Genomic DNA, 12,563 nt, shown 5'->3' with positions numbered 1-12,563 from the left:
CTTAGGTATATTCTTGAATTCTAAGCAACAATTTTCTCAACTGTAAAGTGAGATCAATAATAGTATTTAGAGTTGTTAGCTTTCCTTGTTGTTCCATTGGTAACTATTATTTGATGTCCTATTATACATTCAACATTGTGTTTGATATTGAGGATACAGAAATGAATCTGTTACGTGGCTCCAGGCTTCCATAGGGCTACAAACATTTCCTGAATGAACAAATTAACCACAATTGTTTAACTGCCATTAGATTATTACAAAAATTAACAGAAGCCAGTGTTAAACACTTATCGAGCCAAGTTCATGTTAATTATTTTAAATACAGTTCAACTTAAGCAAGAATTTTCTAAAATAGGAATAGAAATTTCAAGTCAAGTCTAAGAAATCCTATTAGTAGACCAGACATTTCTAGGATTATCTCTATAGATAATTTTTAAAGACTTGAAATTGCATCTATTTATAGTTTATCAGATATGGAAAGCATATTAGTCTAAATTGTTTTCACCAATTGATTCTATCATATAATATTACTTTAATTTGAATAAGAGGATTAAAAAAACATTATAAAAAGAATATGAAATTATATTTCTTCATTTACCAAGACTTCATGTATCTGGATAAGACATTTCTCTAAAAAATAAAGCTACAAGGAATCACTGAAAATGGATGAAGAAACTATGAAAGTATTCCATAAAAATCTATTCCTGCCAACAAGAAGAGAATTAATGATTTCACTTTTATATAACATAAGAGATCCAACCATCTGCATGAGCTTGTGTACAAACCCACATCCTATAAAGACACCCAACACCTTTCTCTGTCTATCATGTACCTTCTGTCTGTCAATAATATGGAATGTCCTTACTTCAGGCTTAGTATAACAGAAATGTGAGAAATTTATGCCAGAACATACTACAGCCACTTTTATAGAGTTCATTACATTTTCACCATATTCATTATGCATTTATTGAAGGCCTATTATATGCTCAGTTCTGACAGGATGATGCTCTATAGGCAGTTTGTTTTATATGTGTCCTTTCCATTCAAGGCTAGAAAAAAAGTGAGCTATTCTTATTCCAAAGATTTCCTATCTACTGTCATCTCACATCACGTCTCAGTACAACACTGTGAGAAGTGTTCTTGGAGTGTTATCAACTAAAAATTCTGCAACGAGTATGGCTTTTTGCACAGGATTTCACACTGAATAATATAGTAACATCTAGAGATTCCTAACCTAGTTTAAAAAAAGAGAGAGAGAACATTTTAAGATATTTTAAACAGCATGACATATGCACAAGGGGCTTCTCAAACAGAACCCACAGACTCGTTTTTCACCATTTCACTTGCTCAGAACTATTATTTTGGAATATGGAGCCCACCAATATGGATCTCCCAAAGTTTCATACGTTGAAAATATTCTTAAGGATTATATTACTCATTAAGAAGCCAGTGTGTGAAAAGATATGAAAGAAAAATAAAATTCAAATGATAACTGAAACAAATAAAAATAAAATGAGTACAAATTTCCCTTGGACAAACCCAGAGAAAATGATTACTGGCTAGCTTACCTTGCTTTTTCCCATTAACATTTCCTAAAATCCCGGAGAGGTGGCTGTCAAAGCCAAGTTGAAGGCTACTCCTTTGCTTTTCAACGTGATGTTCTTCCTCAACAATAGAAGAAAGCACATGTGGTGGCTTCTGGTCATCAAGGATCTGACTGGGCCACAGGGTCATTATGGAACAGGAGTTCTTTACATGTTGGCTAAGTCTGGGGCTTGAACTTTGGCCAGAGTCCTGAAAATCACTATTACAATAGGAGAAATGATCCACTTGAAGAAACAAGGAATCCGTGTTCTCTTGGCGCTGATCAGTGCCCTGTTCTTCATCTTCAAAGCCAGTTTCTGGAATCTGAATATCATTTAAGTCCTGGTCTAGCATATCACTCAATTTAGAGTCTTGTTTGCTGAAGTTAGCCAGTGAAGCAGATAACGTATCTCCTGCTTGCTGGAGAGCTTCATAAACCCTAGATATCCAGGACAAGAGAGGCTGGAAGAAGTTCTGAGCATCCTGGGATGCCATGGCCAACAGCACGGCCAGGTATCTGATGTCTACAAGTCCACTTGCTCCATTCCTTCAATACTCTGGACTTAACGTGAACTATAGAACATGCATGATGAGAAATTAAACTGGACGTCTCTTAATGGCTATAAATATTTCTCTCTCAAAACTTCTCAGCTGAAACAGAGGAAAGAAATACTTACACCTGTTAAAGTTACAACCTCAGGCCACCACCAGATTCCTACAGTCTATGTCAAACAGCATCTGGGGACGAAAAGGGGTCATCATTGGAATCCTTAAGGCAGCTAAATAAAACTGACTGTGAAAGTCTGAATGTAGATTATTTCAATGCCTGTTCACCTCTGCAGACATGTGCGAAACTTCCATTAGCAGTAATGGGCTCTATTCATGTGGACTGAAAGAAGTCTGTCCTCATAGGCCATGTTTAACAGCGTGAAAAGGATAAATGAATCTTCATTAAGAGGCAATTGAATGTGACATCTCAAAATAGAAGAAAGGTTGGATGCTTCATCTGCAGATCCCAGAAAGCAGGCTAATAAGAATCTCCACTTTGTGATACAAAGAGTTATCCTTTCAAAGGAAAAGTATACCAAGAATTAAAAAGCTTTTAACAAATCTTAGAGCAGGGGTATATATTTTTATGCAATTTTAAAAAATTACACATATTCTTGGGGAACAACCAACCTCTGAAAGATTGAGGGTGGCAAGTGGATTACTCAGCTTACTGGAAACAGGCCCTTAGCATTCTGTTACCCTTGTCTGTGTTCCAAATGCCCAAAGATAGCCCTCCACAACCTGTGAGATTCCTGGGAGATACTTCTTCCCACAAGATTCACACCCTGAAGTAGGGAGCTACAGGACCTTGAGAGAGTAACAAGGTACAATGAAGATTCTAGGGCTAACTAGCTATACTTTCACAGATATACATGCATACGAACAGGTACATAGATACCTGTGATACGTAATCATATGGATGTGCATTATGTATGTACATACTTATTGCCTTTACACGGCTCATCAGTATCTCACGATGAAAGTTATAAACGACAGCAAAGCATTCACTGCTTGTACTTAATCACTCCATCTCTTTTATAGTAATAGCTTCTTTCTGACCAAATCTATCAACCATCCTTTAAATTTTAGCCCTCTTGACCTCAGGCTACTACACGTGACATGACTGCATACCTAAAAATTTCTCTTTAGACTTTGTGCTAGCCATACATTGATTCATTCAATAAACAAATATTGATTAAGTGACTATGAAGGGCTGGGCACAATGCCAGGTATAAGGTATCTGTCCCTGTGGAGCCCACATTCCAGTTAAAGGGAAACTGAGCTCTCTGCACTTTCTTGAGGCTGAATAATTCATGTGCCTGTCTTTCAGGCTCTTCCTTGTCTACCCACGAACTACATATATGCAATCACTCATTGTCCTACAGTTTCTCCCCTCCTCCACTTTACACTCATCAGCTGGGAGAGCTGACCTATCCATAAGTCTCAATTAACACTCATTTTTAAAACTCCAAAATATACATCTCCAGGCCTAGCTAAATCCCTTTTACCAGACTTGCACATGTGGTTGTCTAAGCCAGTGGTTCTCAAGCTCTGCTGTGTCAGAATCAGCTGGTGAGCTAATAAAGAAAACAGAGGCCCAGGTTAATTGAAGGACCTGGACCTTTGGATTTTTGTCAGGTGCTTCAGTGATTCTGACAACCACCCCCCAAAGTGTGACAAATGCTGTTCTAAGGAAAGAGCTACACTTGGACCCCTCACCCAAACCTCAACTTCAGCTCATCAAAACACAGCACACCACTTTTGCTACAAGTGTCCAACTCTCTAGACCTACATTTAGAAATGAAGTGTTCATCGCTCAGTGATGTCTGACTCTGCAACCCCACGGACTGTAGCCTGCCAGGATCCTCTGTCCATAGGATTCCCCAGGCAAGAATACCGAAGTGGGTAGCCATCCCCTTCTCCAGGGGATCTTTGGTTGTGAATTTCTCTTCAAATCCCCTTTCCATTCCTTCAATCCCAAGTTCTGCTAATTTGGGGTCTATAAAGACTCACTTCCATTATATCTTATATAGTTATCACCTTTCCCCACACTCTAATATCCTCAGATATTACGTACCTAGTCACTTTCAGTTTCTAGTCTTCCGCAGCTTCAATCTATCCTCTAGGTTTGCTCACCATACTTGATGTTGCATCAGGTATACTGCCTGTCTTCTCCCTTAGAATGGAAATTCCATGGAAGGCAGGGACTGTCCATTTTGTTCTCTGGTTTATCCCAGTGCCTTCAAGTATGCTGAGCACATAACAAATCCTCAATAAATGAATTAACAAACCCTATTTAAAATTGTGCAAAGAACTGCCTTATGACCCAGCAACCCCACTGCTGGGCATACACACCGAGGAAACCAGAATTGAAAGAGACACATGTACCCCAATGTTTATCGCAGCACTGTCTATAATAGCCAGGACATGGAAACAACCTAGATGTCTATCAGCAGGTGAATGGGTAAGAAAGCTGTGGTACATATACACAATGGAGTATTACTCAGCCATTAAAAAGAATACATTTGAATCAGTTCTAATGAGATGGATGAAACTGGAGCCGATTATACAGAGTGAAGTAAGCCAGAAAGAAAAACACCAATACAGTATACTAACAGATATATATGGAATTTAGAAAGATGGCAATGATGACCCTGTATGCGAGACAGCAAAAGAGACACAGATGTGTAAAGTGGACTTTTGGACTCTGAGGGAGAGGGAGAGGGTGGGATGACTTGGGAGAATGGCATTGAAACATGTATACTATCATGTAAGAAATGAATCGCCAGTCTATGTCCGATGCAGGATACAGGATGCTTGGGGCTGGTGCATGGGGATGACCCAGAGAGATGTTATGGGGAGAGAGGTGGGGGGGGGGGGGGGGGGTCATGTTTGGGAACGCATGTACACCCGTGGTGGATTCATGTCAATGTATGGCAAAACCAATACAGTATTGTAAAGTAAAATAAAGTAAAAATAAAAATTAAAAAAAAAAGTTTGAAAAAAATAAATAAAATTGTGCAAAGAACAGTGTCTAGCACATAGTGTGTACTCAAATGTGTTAAACTAATTAATAAAGCCTTCTCAGAACTGTTGAAAACATCTTACTGTTACCATACAAATTCCCTGCTTGTAACACTGAAGAGTTCTTCCAGCATTTGTTCCACCCCATTTCACCATCCACAATTTTGGTTTGTTTTTTTTTTGTATGTTTGTTTGCTTTTCCTCCATAAATATTTTTGCTTAATTTAATATGCTTTGGGGCATCACAAGCCTTGAAAGTTTCCTTTAAAAGCACTAGGCTTAGCTTCTACCACTGTGCCTTACATGAAACTTTTTAAGAGAAACATGACATATCTTCCTTAGTAATCCAATAATCTTTTTATTTTTCTGTTATACAGAGAAAACTTTATTTTCCTATACAACCCAAAATCTTTGAATTTATACCAGAATTTTCTTATCCAGTCTTGGATCTAGTAACAGCCCATGCTTTTGGTCTCATGTCTTCATGTCTCCTGAAATCTCGGTCCATCAAACCCTCATGGAAACATTTTTAAAAACAAATCTTGCATCATTCTCCTAGTTTAAAAACAAACCACAAAAAAAATAAAATAAAGATCAGTATGGCTCCCTATTTCTTCTTCTTCAAAATTTGAGCAATGGCAAAGGTTAATTCCTGTTTGTTAACACAGAATTTTTTAAAAATTAATTTGAATGCCTCCAGCTCACTGCCGTTGTCACCTCTCTGTTTATACCCACTAGCTTCACTCCTTTCTGTGTAGTCTGTCTGACCCCTGGAGGCATGTGGTTTTCAAGTTCTACCCGGTAGGATAAAGTTTACATTCTTTACCATGGCAAGCAAGAGGAGAGATGCTCAAAAAATTGATACCAGCACTGCCTTACTGCCCTTACAGCCAGAGGGGGTTCCCTAAGGGCCTCCTGCTGCGTGTCGACTCTTCAACTGCTGAATCACTAGCTGTGAGGAGGTCTAGGGGTGCAACAGGACAGTTGCAGGGGCCTCAGATCAATGGCTCTTATTCAACCAACTTGGAACTATTTCAATACCCTACCTTTTGCCCTAACTGAAGGCCCAGCTGAGTGTGAGCATTCCCACTGACACTGCCCACAGTGGGAACTCAGCCAGTCCTCACCACTCCTCACTCTGAAGTCCTACTGACTCATCACACTAACACACTGAGCGTTTTCCAAAGTGACTGTGCTGCTTCCCGAGTTCTGTTTGCTCTGCCCAGGATGCCCTCGCTTCCTACCCTGCCTGGCAAATTCACATTCTCTAGAATGAGTCAACTCTTCATCTACAAAGGCGTGGCCTCAGAGTGCTTTGAGTGAGCCATTATGACAGAAGGTTTTACTTGTTGTGGTAATTATTGGTCAGGCTTCCTCTTCCAATGGACTGTGAGACCTTCAGTGCTGGGACTGTGTTCCCAGTTTCTAGTTCCAGGACACACACATGGTAGAGACACTATCAAAGTTTGTTGAATGAGTGAAGGAAAAGTACTAGTGAAAAAATGTAAAGCTAAGTAGCCCTAATTCCTTCATTTTTCTTCAGCAGTGAAGTAGGTGACCTCTAACTGTGCCCTTTCACTTTAAAACCCAAGGATTTATCAGTGTGGGGCAAAAAGCATTTTAACACTGAGGCTGGATGTGTTCTACAGTAAGTCACCTTTTCAGGGATTTGTTCTTTACTTTTCTCAATAACTATCATTAAATGATCTCAAAGTGATTGGAAAGAGACCAAGTCTCAGTCTATATGTGAAAGGATATTCACTTGTTATATACCAGAATAGTTCAAGGAAAAGACATCTAGAACCAGAATCTGAAAACTTACCAAGTTAGCAACACTGGAAAGCTTTCATTGTATATTAAAGCAGTCTGAAGCCAAAGGGTTATGAAATGGCAGAGTAATCATGGAGGTATCTTCACTGCTTAGGTAAATTTAAACTTAACTGGTGAAGCATGTCAAGGGTAATACCAGTTATATACCTGGTATACTAGTTGGGCAGAGAGGAGGTGGCTTTCTTACTGCTTAGAAGACAAAGTTGATTCTGGTGCTCTATTAAAATTTTTTAATAAAAAATAAAATGAAACTACATGAGAAAAGAAAAGATGGTCCAGATTCCTAGATTAGAGGGAAAATACAAGTAAAGTCTGTGGTAGTTGAGAGGCTGAGAGGACTCATTATTTAAATTAAAATAGTTCATGAGCTTCTATGATATTAAGTATAATATATACTTACAGGCCTCTCAAAGTATTCAGAATAAACTAACAAGCTAATAAAGAAATAGTAGCAACTGATAAAGATAAAGACTCTTGAGAGTCCCTTGGACAGCAAGGAGATCATACCAGTCAATCCTAAAGGAAATGAGTCCTGAGTATTCATTGGAAGGACTGATGCTGAAGCTGAAACTCCAATACTTTGGTCACCTGATGTGAAGAACTGACTCATTGGAAAAGACCCAGATGCTGGGAAAGATTGAAGGCAGGAGAAGGAGATGACAGAGGATGAGATGGCTGGATGACATCACCAACTTGATGGACATCAGTTTGAGCAAGCTCCAGGAGTTGGTGATGAACAGTGAAGCCTGGCATGCTGCAGTCCATCGGGTTGCAAAAAGTCAGACATGACTGAATGACTGAACTGACTGGCTAACTGATAAGCTGAAAGTAAAGCCACTGATGAATTCCTAGTGCCTACATTTCTTTAAATTTTGTTTTAATCAGAATTACACTTTAACTATAAAAGTGTTCAACTAAGGTCATTTAAAACATAAGAAATGACCATACAGTCAACACTAAAGAGTTGTGCTTATATAGGGAGAAAATGATCAAATTCCTGAGCCATATGCTTTCTCACACATTTTGACCATCCTGCAATGGGTAACTGTGAACAAAAGTGTGCTATCCCCAGAATAAAAATGCTCAGGGTCTTTTAAAGGCTATTAGGTAAATCTTTCTGACCCCACTTCCTATCTGATGACAGATGGTTGGATGGAAGAGGAGAGTGATGACCGAAGAATAAAACCAGCTTCTAGAAGCTATGTCTTTAAAAATCCATGTTATTTTGATGAAATCTCAAGTGGAAGCCCATAAGCATGTATGGTGTTTAAAGGATTATCAGCTCCTGGAGAGCGTCAGATATATTCTGAGAGAGAAGAAAATGTTTCAAATGATATGGTCCCCAGGAAACCAAACTCCAGATCAAAATCTTATACAAGTTCATCTACTGAAGTATGTTGATGTTTAACATTTTTTAAAGGAGAAATCACTTTGGAAAATATACTCTTCTTATTCTCTACCAAAATCTGTAGGGCAATCATAAGTAAACGTCAAGAATACTGGGTTCATTTAAAGTCCCTTCTGGCAGCCATTAGTTAACTTCCTTGTGTCATCTGTTAAACGTGGGTTATTTATTACTGGTTTCCTGGAGTGGCCATGAGGCTAATTAAGTCTATAATTTTTATGACAATTATCATACCTTTAGGAGAAAGGCATTTTGCATTACCTAGCATGAACAAGAAGGCTTAGAAAGATGAATAATGCATGAAGTCAAAATAAGAACTACAATATAGGCTGCAAGCCATCTTTAGCATGATTCCAAAGAGTCTACAGGTGTTTTCTGTTAAGAGCAAATTTGGTATGTGAGTATGCAAATGTGAAATTGAGATGAAATGTCTTCTGTAGCATTTGTCCAAAATGTGTTCTAAATGTTGGGTTTTAACAAACACAAAAATTGACTACTGAAGACTCTTGATGTCAACAATATAGTTATAATACAGCCATATTGTCATAGCTGAGGAATGGGCAATCCAATAGACCCTTCACAGCTGGGCTTCAGGGGAGCAATTAGCATAAAGCAAAACATGAAACTTCATTCTATCCAAAACATACTTTCATCAGTAGACATTGAGAAAAATTAGTCAGTGTAAAAAGAATTAGCAGTGGCTTTGGAATCACATAAAATCAGTGTTGGATCTTCCCTCAATTATGGCAGAGCATGGGACCAGTCAGGTTATCTGGGTGCACCTACATGTCTTTATCTGTAATGTGGGGAACACTACCCCCTACCCCCTGTCTTGCTATTAACTATGGAAATTGGATTATATAATGTTTTTAAAGCACCTGGAAGAGTCCAGTACATAACAGGCACTCAATATCAGCTTTTCACTACTAAACTAAAAGTTTTGACATTTTAAAAGGTAAAAATACATTAAGCTTATGTATACAATGGATAAACAACAAGATTCTATTGTATAGCACTGGGAACTATATTCAGTATCCTTTAATAAACTATAATGGAAAAGAATATGAAAAAGAATGTATACATATGTATTACTGAATCACTCTGTTATACACCAGACATTAATACAACACTGTAAATCAACTATACTTCAATAAAACGAATTTTTTAAATTGTAAGGTGTTTTCCTAATAAGTAGTCAACATGGGATTCAAATCCAGGTTTAAGGATTCCATGGTCTATTTTCATCCAATTTCCATCCCATCTTGGTTGCCTATTTTACTAATGAAATCCTTCTAAAAATAAAAAACTGCAATTTTCCAAAATAAGTTTGATAAAGTTTTAAAAACTACCTTTTTCCAAAGTAAGTGTAATAAAGTAAAAAAATTCTAAACTACGAGCTAAGTCAAAGAAGACTTATTTTAAAATCTATTACCAGACTCTATGCAACAGAAAGCTTTGTACTTTGCGACCCATGGACTATAGCCCACCAAACTCCTCCGTCCATGGGATTCTCCAGGCAAGAATACTGGAATGGGTTGCCATTTCCTTCTCCAGGTGATCTTCCCAACCCAGGGATCGAACCCGGGTCTCCCACACTGCAGGCAGACGCTTTAACCTCTGCACCACCAGGGAAGCCCCTATATGAGCATAATAATCTCAAAAAAGACTTGGGTTGATACAACAAGAATTTTTAACTGCTCAAGGTTTCTACCACTGTAACAACATCTTTTAAATATTCTCCAAATTTCATAAGCCAATTGGGTATTTTGAAGCACCTATTATCTACAAGGCAGAGATGTAAATACACTTCACAAATATTCAGTGGTTACATAAACACAAAAGGTCCTCAGCATTTCCAGAGGGGCTATTTAACGTGACTTTAACAATATAATTTTCTTAAGACATTGTCACTGCTTTTGCATAGAAATACATTTTCAGACACACATTTTCATTGAGAATTTTGAATGAATTATATTAGACTAATATTTACCTTTTTAAAGACCCAACCGTAATGAAGAAGAATCTCACTTTGCATCACACTAGCTAGAGTGATCACAGTCGACTTCCCACAAAAGTGTACCTGTGCTCCAAGGCCACTGGCACATATCGGGGCTTCCCTGGTGGCTCAAATGGTAAAGAATCTGCCTGCAATGCAGGAGACCCAGGTTCAGTCCCGGAGTCAGGAAGATCCCCTGGAGAAGGAAATGGCAACCCACTCAGTATTCTTGTCTGGGAAATCCCATGGACAGAGGAGCCTGATGGGCCACAGTCCATGGGGTTGTAAAGAGTCAGGCATAACTGAGTGAGTGGCACATATTAACCGGCCCCAAATAAAGGAGATTCTAAAAATCTCAATTAACATCCATAGCACAAAAGAATGTAATTAGAAGCTAATGTAATGAAATTGAGGAAAGCAAAATGCAGGCACAATTAACAGAAATTAATCTCAGACTACTCAGGTAAATCTCAGGAGATTTACCAGGTTGTTGATTTTTGTTCCAAGAGAAGAGATAGAAACATCATTCATATCACTTGAAAATGCACTAGGCTCGAAGATAAGAAAAAACTATGGAACTAAGATAATTGCAGCCCTCTAGAGATAAATTAAGCAATACTGTAATTATCTGCAATCATTTAGTGTTTGTTAAATTTTTTTCATTAATTATAGAAATAAATCAGCTTGATGAAAACTTATTTTAAATAAGAGGGAAATAATGTATAAGTCCCCCACCTAAACCCACCTCTTGTTATCTTGTTATTTTTGTGTATTTCATCTATAATTTTTCTTTGCAATTTGCCTAGAATGGTAATCACAATACATAGCAACCTAATAGTTCACTTATCTCCTTACCTTTCATCTAGACTTCACCAACAAGGCCTACTCATTCTTTCATCTCTTGAATCTATCTACCTGCCTTCAACCACCTGCACAAGTAATACTCAAATCCAAGTCACCATTATTTCCCACCTAAACCACTTCAGCAGCCTCTGAAATGAATCTCTACATTCTCTCCTACCGACCCCTCAAAAAAAAATCCTCCTCAAAATTTAGAAGGCTATGGATGGTTTGACTTCTTGTCTTTAATCACTCTCTATTTGCTTTCTATGTTTTAGCATCTCACCACCTCCTTTCAGCATCTTACTTTACCAGGCTCCTCCCCACTGGCTGAGAAAGCTCTCTTCTCTCTAGGTCTCTCCTGTCCCCCAAAGCCCATTCATCTCCTTTCAGGACTTAACTTATACTTTGCTCTTCACAATGCTTTGCTTGACAACCAAACCTCGTAATCCAGACCCAAATGTGTCCCCCTGAAATAGTCTCTTCTAGTATCCTGTTCTTCTTCTTCTTCAGTTCAGTTCAGTTGCTCAGTCGTGTCTGACTCTTTGCAACCCCATGAATCGCAGCACGCCTGGCCTCCCTGTCCATCACCAACTCCCGGAGTTCACTCAGACTCACGTCCATCGAGTCCGTGATGCCATCCAGCCATCTCATCCTCTGTCATCCCCTTCTCCTCCTGCCCCCAATCCCTCCCAGCATCAGAGTCTTGTCCAATGAGTCAACTCTTCGCATGAGGTGGCCAAAGTACTGGAGCTTCAGCTTTAGCATCATTCCTTCCAAAGAAATCCCAGGGTTGATCTCCTTCAGAATGGACTGGTTGGATCTCCTTGCAGTCCAAGGGACTCTCAACAGTCTTCTCCAACACCACAGTCCAAAAGCATCAGTTCTTCGGTGCTCAGCCTTCTTCACAGTCCAACTCTCACATCCATGCGTGACTACTGGAAAAACCATAGCCTTGACTAGACGGACCTTAGTCGGCAAAGTGATGTCTCTGCTTTTGAATATGCTATCTAGGTTGGTCATAACTTTTCTTCCAAGGAGTAAGTGTCTTTAATTTCATGGCTGCAATCACCATCTGCAGTGATTTTGGAGCCCAAGAAAATAAAGTCTGACACTGTTTCCACTGTTTCCCCATCTATTTCCCATGAAGTGATGGGACTGGATGCCATGATCTTCATTTTCTGAATATTGAGCTTTATGCCAACTTTTTCACTCTCCTCTTTCACTTTCATCAAGAGACTTTTTAGTTCCTCTTCACTTTCTGCCATAAGGGTGGTGTCATCACATATCTGAGGTTATTGATATTTCTCCCGGCAATCTTAATTCCAGCTTGTG

The 12,563-nt window shown here is 38.8% G+C and overlaps 1 protein-coding gene across 1 annotated transcript in view; it reads right to left on the bottom strand.

Annotated features, from left to right (window-relative positions):
* Positions 1-12,563, bottom strand: part of SYT16 (synaptotagmin 16) — a 288,505-nt gene that overhangs the window by 116,666 nt on the left and 159,276 nt on the right. The window contains exon 3 of the mRNA XM_052647376.1: positions 1,569-2,108. Within this exon, the coding sequence (XP_052503336.1) occupies positions 1,569-2,108 (540 nt within the window). The remainder of the gene's footprint in view (positions 1-1,568; positions 2,109-12,563) is intronic.

This window comes from Budorcas taxicolor, chromosome 10 (genome assembly GCF_023091745.1).
Source record: "Budorcas taxicolor isolate Tak-1 chromosome 10, Takin1.1, whole genome shotgun sequence".
NCBI classification, from domain to species: Eukaryota; Metazoa; Chordata; class Mammalia; order Artiodactyla; family Bovidae; genus Budorcas; species Budorcas taxicolor.
This window is presented reverse-complemented; position numbering and strand designations above follow the sequence as displayed.